The sequence below is a fragment of the Symphalangus syndactylus genome, chromosome 13 (assembly GCF_028878055.3).
Source record: "Symphalangus syndactylus isolate Jambi chromosome 13, NHGRI_mSymSyn1-v2.1_pri, whole genome shotgun sequence".
NCBI lineage: Eukaryota > Metazoa > Chordata > Mammalia > Primates > Hylobatidae > Symphalangus > Symphalangus syndactylus.
The window spans coordinates 120,585,561-120,598,867 of record NC_072435.2 but is presented as its reverse complement, the minus strand read 5'-3'; the positions used below and the strand labels follow the sequence as shown (position 1 = coordinate 120,598,867).

General features: G+C 49.0%; 1 protein-coding gene across 18 annotated transcripts in view; it reads left to right on the top strand.

The window, feature by feature from the left end:
- Positions 1-13,307, top strand: part of SCARB1 (scavenger receptor class B member 1) — a 123,480-nt gene that overhangs the window by 105,236 nt on the left and 4,937 nt on the right. For 7 of the 18 annotated variants that reach the window (XM_055240172.2, XM_055240176.2, XM_063614753.1 and 4 more), the window contains 3 exons: positions 1,238-1,311; positions 8,634-8,685; positions 9,602-9,748. In XM_055240172.2, coding sequence (XP_055096147.2) covers positions 1,238-1,311; positions 8,634-8,685; positions 9,602-9,748 — 273 coding nt within the window. Of the gene's footprint in view, positions 1-1,237; positions 1,312-8,633; positions 8,692-9,601; positions 13,303-13,307 lie in introns of those variants that run through there. The other 11 variants (XM_055240178.2, XM_055240170.2, XM_063614756.1 and 8 more) reach the window with 8 other exon arrangements.

Below are 13,307 nucleotides of genomic sequence, written 5' to 3'. Positions count from 1 at the left end.
CACTATCATTTCCTGACTTCATTCTGGAACCACCTTCCTGTTGTTTTTCATGACACATGTGTGTCACTTCTGTTACTTACTTAAAAAAAAAAAAGTATCATTAAAAAAAAGAGTTGGGTGTAGTGGCTCATGGCTGTAATTCCGGTGCTTTGGGAGGCTGAGGCAGGAAGATCACTTGAGGCTAGGAGTTTGACGCCAGCCTGGGCAACATAGTGAAACTCTGTCTCTACAAAAATAATAATGATAAATAGGCTGGGTGTGGTGGCTCACGCCTGTAATCCCACTTTGGGAGGCCAAGGTGGGCAGATCGCTTGCTGCCAGGAGTTTGAGACCAGTCTGGCCAACATGGTGAAACCCTGTCTTTACTAAAAATACAAAAATTAGCCAAGTGTGGTGGTGCACACCTGTAGTCCCAGCTACTGGGGAGGCTGAGGCAGGACAATCGCTTGAACTCAGGAGGCAGAGGTTGCCAGCACTCCAGCCTAGATGACTGAGGGAGACTCTGTCTCAAAAAGAAATAAAAATAAAAATAAATTTCTGCACAAGGGAAGCTTTTTCTTACTACCTCAAATAGGAAATTACAAAATTCTCCAAAAAAAGAAGACAACCATAAAAATGAACAGGGAAAAAAATATTAGGCTCTATGTAAAATATTGTTGTCTGTCAGCAGGGGTGAACCTGGGGCCATCTCTCAGCACCATTGTTAGAAGTGGAGATTTTGTGTAGTTGTATTAGAGGGGTATTAAAAACCATGCAAACATCTGGCTGAGACCTACTCTTCAAAATGATCAGGAGGAGTTGGGAGTGAATTGAGAAGGGACTTTTGTCTGTTTTATTGAATGTGGAGGTTGAGAGGGAGCATGGACAAATTGCCATTCTGCACTTTGGGAAACACTGTCTTAGGAGGACAGGTGAAAGTGATTAGGTGTTTTCCACCCTGAGACAGGCTTGCTTTATAGAAGGAACCTCTTTGAGGCTGTGGACATAACTGTGTGGGAAGCGCTTGTTTCCCTATAAGGGGTTAGAACCAGGAGAGGAGATCCCAGTGCACCTGCCCAGCATTTCTAGAACTGTGGACCCCCCCAGTCTGTGGCTTGTTTTAGGTAAGATACAAGCAAGCTCCACTGGGCAGTTAGCTGGGACGCCCACCCTCTTGATTGGGACCAGGGAGAGGAGGGTTGATGGTGTCGCTGGAGCTTGGGGGTGGCCAGTCTCCTCACTGTGTTTTTTGCCGCAGGTCACGGGAATCCCCATGAACTGCTCTGTGAAACTGCAGCTGAGCCTCTACATGAAATCTGTCGCAGGCATTGGGTGAGTGGGGACTGGGAGCTGGGGCTGCATTTGCTCATTGAGAGATTAGGGGCTCAGTGCTCCAGTGGTCCCAGACTCCAGTGACATACCCCAGGAACCAGGGCATGGGGAGGGGAGAGGGTCCTATTGGGGGTGGAATCCAGTCTCTGCTGATCTTCTCCCTCAGGGGTCTTGGTTTTGAGCCAGGTCCTGACCTGCATCCTGATATTCCTTCCCCAGAATGCCACTTTTCTTTCTCTTTTTTGTTTTGTTTTGTTTGAGATGGAGTCTCGCTCTTGTTGCCCAGGCTGGAGTGCAAGGGTGGGATATTGGCTCACTGCAACCTCCGCCTCCTAGGTTCAAGCGATTCTCCTGACTCAGCCTCCTGAGTAGCTGGGATTACAGGCATGTGCCACCACGCCTGGCTAATTTTGTATTTTTAGTAGAGATGGGGTTTTACCATGTTGGTCAGGCTGGTCTCAAACTCCTGGCCTCAAGTGATCCACCTGCTTGGGCCTCCCAGCGTGCTGGGATTGCAGGCGTGAGCTACCACGCCCGGCCTCCACTTTTCTTTTTTAACATTCACCCCCTCCCCGCCAGTTAGCCAGAGCTTCAATCCAAGCTGTTTCCTACGTGACAGAGTGGCAGAAATGAAAGCCTGGCAAAACTAAACGTTTGGAAACTTACCAAACAGCATTCTTAAGTTTCACTATTCATTTTACAAGAATTTTTCAAGCACTGATTTCCTCTTTTTGATTTTTAAAATAAAACAGCTTTATGGAAATATAATTCACGTACCATAAAACTCACCCCTTTAAAATGCACAGTTCAAAATAAACCCCCCCCCAATAAAATGTACAATTCAGTGATTTGTAGTATATTCACAGAATTGTGTATCTATCGCCACAATCAATTTTGGAACATTTTCATCACCCCCAAAAGAAACCCCAAACTCATTAACACTCACTTCCCTGTCCCCTCAGACCCAGGCAACCGCTCATCCACTTCCTGTCTCTGTGGACTTGCCTATTCTGGGCATTTCATATAAATGGAATCATACACTATGTGGTCTTTTGCCACCGGCTTCTTTCATTTAGGATCATGTTTTCAAGGTTCATCCATGTCGTAGCATGGATCAGTATATTTTATGGCTGGATAATATTCCATTGTCTGGATAGACCACATTTGTTTATCGGTTGATGGACGTTTGAGTTGTTTCCACGCCTTGGCCATTATGCATAATGCAGCTGTAAATGTTCCTGTGTCAGTCCCAGTGTGGACATCTGTTCTTATTTTCCTTAGGTATGTACCGAGGGGTGGAATTGCTGGGTCCTATGTTAACTCTTTGTTTAACCGTTTGAGGAACGGTCAGACTTTTGCACAGCCTCTGCCCCATCCCCATTCTTAGCAGCAGTGCAGCAGGGTTCCAGTTCTTCCCCACGCGCACCAGCACTTGCTATAACATTACACGTTGCTAGAACTTGGTGAGGGATTATACTGATTTGTTGCTATGTCAGCGTCTGTACTTCTTAGCATATCTGAAATAGTTTCGTTAAAAAAAAATTCTCTTAGAAAAATCCCTGGGTTGCAGGAATGTGAGCATCTATTCAGCTTTGTCAAATGCCTCTCGGCTGGAAAGAATAACACTTTGTCAGAGCACGGCAGCGAGTAATAACTGTCAGCTCGCTTCCTTCATCCCGCCCTTGCATTTTATTTTTATATTTTGAGGCCACTTAGGGAAGTTGTTCTTGATGGATTTGTGGGTAGGGAAACAGCCCCAGGCACGGAAGAGGCGTCTGCAGCCCAAGTCCTCCCTCTGGTTCCACCGCATGGCACCTGGGCTGCTAAATGAGATGCAACTGGGGCCAAGTGGGTGACCCAGATAGAAGAGGCGGCCTGTGGCCGAGGATACAGCCCCTTCCCAGCACCAGCTGACTGTAGCCCCATGGAAATGCGGACTCAGTGTGGCCACATCCTCTGCATTTTTCAAAAGGACCTCCAAATCTGACTTTTAACAGGAGCTCTGTCAATTTTTAGTTATTGGCAGGTAATTCACATTCTTTTTTTTTTTTTTTTTGAGACGAAGTCTTGCTGTGTCACCCAGGCCAGAGTGCAGTGGCATGATCTCAGCTCACTGCAACCTCTGCCTCCCGGGTTCCAGCGATTCTCCTGCCTCAGCCTCTCAAGTAGCTGGGATTACAGGCGCTCACCAGTACACCCAGCCAATTTTTGTATTTTTAGTGGAGACAGGATTTCACTATGTTGGCCAGGCTGTTCTCGAACTTGTGACCTCAGGTGATCTGCCTCCCAGAGTGCTGGGATTATAGGCATGAGCCCTGTGCTGGGCCTAATTCACATTCTTAACAAACAGTTCACGCGGGCAGCTGGATTGTGCCTGCCAGTGACCTGTGGACCGGTCACCCAACCTCTCTGGGCCGCACAGCTGCTGACCTCCCTGTGGACTGGGAACAAGGCACTCCAGGAAAGTGGTCTCAACAGCAGATGTGGAGGGCCACGAGGGATGGCCGTGGGAAAAGTCTAGAGACACAGCTGCCGGGAAGCAGAGCTGTCTCGTGACCTGTTGGGGAAGCTTCTGTGCTCCTTGCTCGCTAGGTAAAGGCAGTGGGGTTGCATGTTACTTGCATACAATTCCCATTGCTTCTTACAAAGTCTTTCAGAGAAAAGCAGCCAAAGTGAATGGTACCGTCTGTTGTTCTCCCATCGTGTTTCGTCCTCTGTAGGGTGACAGTGTGAGCCCATTTCACCGTGCAATACCCTACTTAACAAGTGGCCCGAGAGACCTCCAATAATTGTGATTGGGGGATTTAAGCCTTTTTTTTTTTTTTAAGACAGATCTTGCTCTTGTCGCCCAGGCTGGAGTGCAATGGCACGATTTTGGCTCACTACAACTTCTGACTTGGGTTCAAGCGATTCTCCTGCCTCAGCCTCCTGAGTAGCTGGGATTACAGGCGCCCGCCACCACGCCCAGCAAATTTTTGTATTTTTTGTAGAGACGGGGTTTCACTGTGTTGGCCAGGCTGGTCTCAAACTCCTGGCCTCAGGTGATCACCTGCCTCGGCCTCCCAAAGTGCTGGGATTACAGGTGTGAGCCACCACGCCTGGCCTGTGATTGGGATATTTGAGCCTTTTGTGCTGACTTTGGTCACCACCCCTCAGTGACTTCCATCTCCCCTCCCTACTGCTGTGCATGGCAAAGTGACAGAATATTTGTGTGTCCATTTCTTTGCTGGGATTTAACAATTATAACAACAACAATAATAAATGTGCCAAGCACTTTTGTATGCCGGGTAGTTTTCTAAGCACTTTACATGTATTACTGCATTTAATCCTCCCTAGAGTCCTAGGAGGAGTTACATTATAATATCTCCCTTATACAGAAGGGACACAGAGAGGCTCAGTAGCACGCCCAAGGTCACAGAGCTCGTAAGTGGCTGTGTCAGGGGTCGCCAAGGCCACCGCAGGCTCGATGATTTGCCGGGAAGCCTCAAGACGAAGCATATGGTTGTACACATGGCTATGATTTATTACAGTAAAAGGATTCAAAGCAAATCAGCAAAGGGAAAAGCCACGCGGGGCCAAGTCCAGAGGAAAGCGGGTGCCAGTTTCCAGAGCCCTCTCCCAGGGGAGTCACCCAATTCTTGCTGCAAGGAGTTGTGACAACCCACGTGACTTGTCATCTGCCAGGGAAGCCCGCTAGACAGACTGAGTGCCCAGGTTTTTTTACTAGGGGCTGGTTACATGGCCACCCTCTGCCTGGCAGGTACCAAAATGCCAGACCCTTAGAAGGCAAGCTGGTGGTCAGTATAAATCACATTACTTGTACAGAACGCTCAGGCACAGTGAGCCATCCTTGTCAGTTAGGGAGCAGTGGGAAGCCTCCCGAATCCAGGCTCCCAGACGCCAGCTCCAGGCCAGCCTTGCCAGCAGCCGGTGTGGGGTGGAAGGGCTCGGGCCTGCCACGTGAGCACGTGCCTGCACAGCGGCCCAGGTGGGATTCAAACCCAGGCAGCGAGGCTTGAGCATGCACCATTAACCACCTCGCCACACTGCCTTTTCTGCTAGACACCTGTTGTGGGGGGGTCTGTGCGGGGCAAATGGTGAGCCAGCCCACCCTGCTGCTCCATACTGGCTGTATTCGTTTCCTTTTGCTGCTGTCACAATTTTGCCACAAATGTCGTGGCTCACTTTTAAAAACTATCTTGCAGTGTTGGGGGTCTGAAGTCTGAAAGGGACACAACAAGGCTAAGATCAAGGTATCGGCAGGCCTTGTTCCTTCTGGAAGCTCTAGGGAAGAACCTGTGCCTTGCCGTTTACAGCTTCTAGAAGCTGCCTACCTTCCTTAGCTCATGATCTTAATCCTCGCCCTCCCTATTTTGTTGTTGTTGTTGAGACACAGTCTCGCTCTGTCATCTAGACTGGAGTACAGTGGCATGATCTATAGTTCACTGCAGCCTCGACCACCTGGGCTTAGGCGATCCTCCCACCTCAGCCTCCTGAGTAGCTGGGACTACAGGCATGTGCCACCATACCCTGCTAATTTTTGTGTTTTTTTGTAGAGGCGGGGGTCTCACTATGTTGCCCAGGCTGGTCTTGAACTCCTGGGGTCAAGTGATCCTCCTACCTCAGCCTCCCAAAGTGCTGGGATTACAGGCATGAACCACTGCACTTGGCCTCTCCCTCTTTAAAGCCAGCAGTGTAGCATTGTCCAATTTCTCTCTGCCTCTAACCTCCTGCTTCCCTCTTTTTTTTTTTTGTTTTTTTTTTTGAGACGGAGTCTCACTCTGTTGCCAGGCTGGAGTGCAATGGCGTGATCTTCGCTCACTGCAACCTCTGACTCCCTGGTTCAAGCGATTCTCCTGCCTCAGCCTCCCGAGTAGCTGGGATTATAGGCATGTGCCACCATGTCCGGCCAATTTTTATATTTTTAGTACAGACGTGGTTTCACCATGTTGGCCAGGATGGTCTCAATCTCCTGACCTTGTGATCCACCTGCCTCGGCCTCCCAAAGTGCTGGGATTACAGGCGTGAGCCACCACGCCCCAGGCCCTCTTTTTAAAAATTAATTTTTCTTTTTTTAGGGTTTTAAAATTTGTTTTTGTTTTTTCGTTTTTCTTTCTCTTGCCTGATTGCTCTGGCTAGGACTTCCCGCTTCTCTCTTTAAGGACTTTTGTGATTCTCTGGAGCCTACCTAGATATTCCAGGACACTCTTCCCATCTCGGAACCTTGATGTAACCACATCTGCATGGACCCACCTAGATGTTCCAGGACGCTCTCCTCATCTGAGAGCCTTGATGTAGTCACGTCTGCACAGTCCCCTTCGTCGTGGCAGGTCACAGTTTCCCAGGTGTCGCATTGGTCTTCCGGTCTCCTTAGGCACCTTTTGGCTGTGACAGTCTCTCATCTCCTTTGTTTTGATGACAGTGACACTTTTGAGAAGCACTGGTCAGGTATTTTGTAGGATGCTCCTCTACTGGGATTGGTCTGGTGCTTTTCTCATGATTAGACTGGGGTGATGGGTTTTGGGAGGAGGACCACAGAGAGAAAGTTCCAATTTCAGAGCATCTAGGGTACATTCCGTCAACATACTGTATCACTGTTGATGTAGACCTTGATAGCCTGGATGAGGTCATGCCTGTGACGTTTCTCCAGTGTCAAGTTAACTTTTATTCTCCCTTCGGATTTTATTATCTTTTTAACTTGATGTGTAAGTTTTAATTTCACAGATAATAAGAACATATCTTCTTGAGGGGAAGAATATGGTTTCCTGTGACTCCCTGCCATCCCCAGCCATACCCACCATCATCAATTTGCTGTGCTTCCTTCCAGGCCTTTTCCTACTTATTTACATTCATATATATGTCGCCATAGAGAAGATACATGTTGTCGTTTGTCTGTTTGTCTTTGCAAGTCCAAGCAACACTGAACATCTTTGTGCCTCTGTGTGCATGTGTGAGCATCTCTAGGGCAGTTTCTGAAGAGCGTAATTGCTGGGTCGTGAGGTATATTGGTGGAATTAGGTTTGGCAGTATAGATCAGAAAACTCAACGGTTGTGGCTCAAATGGGACAAAGGTATACTGTTATTTTAAGAATCTTCTTTTAGAGGATGTCTGGAGGCAGACAGTCCAAGTATGGCAAGAGACATTCATGGTCCAAGTTCCACTCATCTTTCTGTTCCATTTTCCCAACACATGGCTTCCATCCTCAAGGTCACCTCTGGTCCCAGTGGCTGCAGAGCTCCAGCCCTTACATCTGCGTTTCAGGCATCTGAAAGGGAGGAGGGAAAAAAGGTTCACATCGCAGCTGTGAAAGCTTCTTTTTAAGCAGCCCTCCTGGCCATCCCACATAACACTTCTGCGAACATCTCATTAACCAGAACTTGGTCACAGAGCCTCACTTGCCACAAGAGAGGCTGAGGTGGAGTCTTTAACTGGGTACATTGCCATCCTGAGTAAAATTTGGGTCCTGTTTCTAAAAGGGACCAAGGGATTTTGGCTGGGTCACTGGTGGTCTCTGCCCTGTAGGGGATGTGAGTTTTTAGTTTAAAAAGATTATTATCAAGTTGTCAAGCTCTTTGCCAGGGGAGATTCCTTCTAGCAGCACATCGAAACACTGGTTCCCTAAGCCCACACCAATCAAGTACTGTGGCCCCCTCATCCCCGGGGGTATATTCCAAGACACCCAGTGGATGCCTGAAGCTGGGGATTGTACTGAACCCTGAATAGCATATACTATGCTTCTTCCTATACACACACACATCTATGATAAAGTTAATTTATAAATTAGGCATAGCCGCAATTAACAATAACTAAGAATAGAGTAATTATAACAAATACTATAATAAAAGTTATATGAATGTGGTCTCTCTCTCAAAATATCTTATTGTACTGTACTGAGGGTAAGAAATGGCAGAAATCAAAACCATGGATAAGGTGGGGTAACTGAGATTGCAGAATCAAGTCTCTCCTGGTCTCAGAGCTTATGATCACAGGTTCAAAACTGTGTGATGTCAAACAGCCCTGTGGAAAACATCTCACCTTGTCCACTAAAGAAAAAAACAACAACAAAAAAACACCTTTTAAAGAATTAAAGTTAGTCTTATTTACAAGTATTATTGAGGGCTGTAGACTGAGACCTTCAGCCTGGGGACAGTTTTGTCATGTGGCTCCTAAAGTGTTTCAGCTCATTGTTTATATTAGGTGGTGAGGGTTTAGTGTGTGCAAAATTATACTAAAGCTGTTTAGATGTTGTATTCAAGCACAATTATATCAAGGTTTGGGTGTAAGACTTTGTTTCACACAGCTATGTCTTGCTTATTTCCAGACAAACTGGGAAGATTGAGCCGGTGGTCCTGCCGCTGCTCTGGTTTGCAGAGGTAAGGGTGCGTTGGGCACAGTGTCAGGGACGTTTGTTAAGAGCCAGTGTGGGCATTTGAGGCAGTAGGCGGGGAGCAGCTTGTAGAAAGGGAGAGGGCTGGGCCCGGGTAACCGGACTGTGACATGGACCAGCCTATCAGAAACTTCACACTGTCCAAGCACCCTATGTCAGTTATCCCACCAAGGTGAAAGGGATCCCTTGAGATGGGGAAGACAGAAGCTGCATGAAGAGGTAAAGTCCCTGGTCTTGGGTGTAAAATAATTTTGTTGAGGCATATGACCTCTTCTGAAAGTGGGGAAGTTGGTTTCCAAGGTGTCAGCTTTTCACTTAAACTTCTCTCGCAGCTTTTCAGAATTCCTTCTGGCCTAGCTTGTTATTTTATTTTATTTTATTTATTTTTTTATTATTATTTTTTTTTATTTTATTTACTGTATTTATTGTTTCTTGCCTACCTCGTTTTAAATCAGGTCTAGCTAATGGCCAGGACAAACAAGCCTCCGAATGTCAAGTTTACTTCCTGCTCACAGCCGAATCTGAAGTGGGTTGATGGGGAGGCAGAGCTCTGCTCCCTGCAGTCATTTAGGGTTCCAGGGCCCCGGTGGCCGCGCCCTCCTAGAGATCCTCCATTCAGTGGCAGGGAACGAGATGAGGAGTCACGTGAGGCCAGGTCCACCTCCCATTGGTCAGGACACGATCATATGGCCCTGCCCAACTGCAAGGGAGTCTGGGAATTGTAGTCTCGTCTTGTGTCCTGGAGAGAGGAGGTCCCTGGCAGGCTCCAACACATGCTTTAGCCGGGAAGCTTGAGGTGGGGAAAAGCTGAGGTGGGCACAGAGGAAGGTGTTGGGTGGCATCTGCGCTGTAGCCCGCAGCCTGCGGCCCCAGCTCATGTGTTTGTCATTCTGCCTCCTCAGAGCGGGGCCATGGAGGGGGAGACACTTCACACATTCTACACCCAGCTGGTGTTGATGCCCAAGGTGATGCACTATGCCCAGTACGTCCTCCTGGCGCTGGGCTGCGTCCTGCTGCTGGTCCCTGTCATCTGCCAAATCCGGAGCCAAGTAGGTGCTGGCCAGAGGGTGGCCCGGGCTGACAGCCATTCGCTTGCCTGCTGGGGGAAAGGGGCCTCAGATCGGACCATCTGGCCAACCGCAGCCTGGAGCCCACCTCCAGCAGCAGTCCTGCGTCTCTGCCGGAGTGGGAGTGGTCACTGCTGGGGGCTGTGCCGCACGCTTGCGTCTTTTGCATGCCGCGTTGCCACTACTCTGCCTGTTCTGGAAGGCCTGGGACCCTCCCTTGGAGGGGGTGCAGGTGGGCTTTGAGTAATGAGACCTGGTACTTGCATCATTCATTCATCAAGTCAGCACCCGGGGATGCCAGGTTCTGTTAGGGGCGAGGGGGACGTACAGCAGTGGAGGAGACAGCTGAGGTCTTTGCTCAGGGGGATTGAAGGGGGCTGGTATTCCAGCCGGGGAGACAGATGAAAACCAAGTAAATTAGCAGAAAAGATAATTTCACTCATGATAGGAGATGTGAGGGGTTAGAGCCAAATAGAAATACAGTGTGAGCTATGTGTGAGGTTTTCAGTTTAAATTTTCTAATAGCCACTTAACAGTCAAAGGAAATAGGTGGAATTAATTTTAATCTTATTTAACCCAAATATATGCAAAGTATTATCACTTCAACATGTAATCAGTATAAACGGTGTCAATATTTTTGCAGTGTTTTTGCATGAAATCTTTGAAATCCTGTGTGTACGATACATGTGCATCAGGTCTCATTTTTTACTGGCCCCGTTTCGAGAGCTCACCAGCTGAATGCAGCTTCCAGACTGGACAGTGCATGTCTGGGGCAAGTGGGGACAAGGACAGATGGAGCTTCAGGAAGGTCTCTCTGAAGAGGTAGATAGTGAGCTTTGATGTGGAGGCCAGGGGGGCACTCAGCACACAGCCACATGAGGAATGCTGCCTGGAGCGGCCACTGCAAAGGCCCTGCGGCAGGGACAGGCAAGGTACATCGGGGGGTCAGGCAGGGCCAGGGTGGCTGGAGGGGAGTGAGGGCAGGGACAGAGGTAGGAGGTGGTGTCTGAGAGTAGACGGGGCAGGCCGCCCAGGGCCTCGTGGTGCAGAGTGAGCAGTTTGGAACTGATTCTGGGAGTGACAGAGCCGTTGGAGGCTTTTAAAGAGGGGAATCACTAGGTCAGCTGCTGGCTGGGGAATGGGCCCTGGGCTGGGAGGGGTGGAAGCCTGGGCCTAGCGGGGAGGCCCCAGTGGGTGAGGAAGTCGGTGGCTCGAACAAGATGGGGCAGCTGCTATCAGGAGGGAATGGAAGCAGGGAAGAGCTCCAGCCCTGGGCTTCAGACCTCCAGAAGCGGCAGGAAGAGGGGTGATTACAATGCCCCTCCTTGCTTCGGGATCATTTATTTATTCATTCATGCATTCACTGCAAGGCCTTTGCACAGGTCAGGGGATGCAGAAATGACCAGAACATGAGATCTGTAGCAAAGATGGGCAAGGCAGGCCTTTAGGTAAGTTACTACAGTCACACGAAGGACAGGAGAGCTGTGATCACAGAGCTCAAGGGGCAGTGGAGATGGGTGAGTGGCTGCCATGGCAGGGGAAGGGATGCTGTCCACTGGCAGGGCATCAGGAAAGGCTGTTTTTGGATGCATGGGCCAGAAAGCCACTCTCTGAGGTGGCCCCCACCTGCGTCATCCTAGGGCCACAGGCCGAGGCCTTCTGAGGGGCCTTGGGGCCGCCCCGCTGCTCTGCTGGTCTTGGCTCCTCTGCAGCACCTGCTTCCTTTAGCACTGGTGAATGATTCTTCCTCTTCCCCTCTCTCAGGGAAGCCTTGCCTGCTTCCATGCTTGCATGCTGGATGAGAATAAAGCATTCATGGTTCTTCACCTTGGCTTTCAGACCTGAAACCCGACTTCCTTTCAAAATTCCTGTCCTTGGGGGGGAAAGGTTTCTACAATGTGAGGTGGTAGTCTGGACACCAGCTGTCATCATGTTGCTGCTCTAGCGTTTGAGCTCCTGATGAACAATGACCATTGGGTCCAACCAGCCCTTTTAGGAGCCCCCTTCTCTGTTACTGCCCTGCGGGGAGCCAGGACCCAGCAGGGCTGTGACTCCAGCGAGCAAAAGGGAACTCCTTCCAGTTTCTAGACTGAATTATGTAGGGAGGAGAGAAGGAATCAGAACCCACTCTCCCAGACCATGAATACCTTCCCGTGGCAGAGCATCACTGTGGGTTTCCACAGGCGAGGACGCACAGCCACGTGAGGGGTGTCCCTGGGGACTGACTGAGGGGCTGGGCCAGAGGAGGCCACGACAGCCTCATGCCTTTGTCTCCTTCTGTCTCTTTCCAAATTGTCCATCAGAATGGGGACAGGGAAGGACAGTCAGGAAGCACAGAATGTCTAGGCTGTGGCTAGGGTCCCATTCCCTGCCGCAGCCCCCAAATCAGCATCCCACCCTCAAATCCAGTAAGAATGCTACGATCGGCAGTGTGGCTCCCCTCCCTGCAGGTTTCATTGGAGGCCACGTAAGTGAAATTTATCCCATTATGTGTGTTTTGATTTAGCAGGGATTTACCAGTTTTTTTTGTTTGTTTGTTTTTGTTTTGTTTTTGTTTTATTGATTTCTTTGTTGAGATGGAGTCTCGCTGTGTTGCCCAGGCTGGAGTGCAGTGGCACAATCTTGGCTCATTGCAACTTCAGCCTCCCGGGTTTCAAGCGGGAGCCTCAGCCTCAGCCTCAGCCTCAGCCTTTCCAGTAGCTGGGATTGCAGGCACCTGCCACCACGCCTGGCTAATTTTTGTATATTTAGTAGAGGTGGGGTTTCACCATGTTGGCCAGGCTGGTCTTGAACTCCTGACCTCGTGATCTGCCGCCTTGGCCTCCCAAAGTTCTGGGATTACAGGTGTGAGCCACTGCGCCTGGCTGGCCTTATCAGTTTTTATGTAATTTGTCCTGATTAAAAAAAAAAAAATCACATGTGGGTAAACTCGACATATTTTAATTTCTCTTTAGAGAAATTTCCTCTTGAACCGGGTATGGTGGCTCTTGCCTGTAATCTGAGCTACTCGGGAGGCTGAGGCGGGAGGATCACTTGAGCCCAGGAGTTGGAGGCTGCAGTGAGCCATGATCACACCATTGCACTCCAGCCTGGACAGCAGAGTGAGATCCTGTCTCAAAAATTTAAAAAAGCAATAATTTTTTCTTCTCAAGTCATTCTTTAAAAAAAAATCAAAAGTATTTCAACAGAACAATCTGTTCCTGGTTTATTTTAAACAAGCCCCCCAGCTCAGTCCACTGGTTGTCGGTCTCCATGGCCCATCTCCCCACCTTACTTCCTCACTGGCTTAAATTTTCAAGTGGACGAGCCCTTTTCAGCTTGGCTTGTCCACCTCCCAGGTGTGTTTCCTGAAGATGCTTGTCCTTCTGTCTGAGAGCAGCAGCTCCCCACAACTCAGCCACCTGCAATCGTTGAGGGTTGTTGGACTCTAAACTTCTGTGCCTTTCCTGTTTCCTCTTTGCCTTTTGCAAATCGAAGAACCGTGTAAAACCATTTTTATGTGGCTTCAACGTCAACTATAAATTAGCTTGGTTATCTTCTA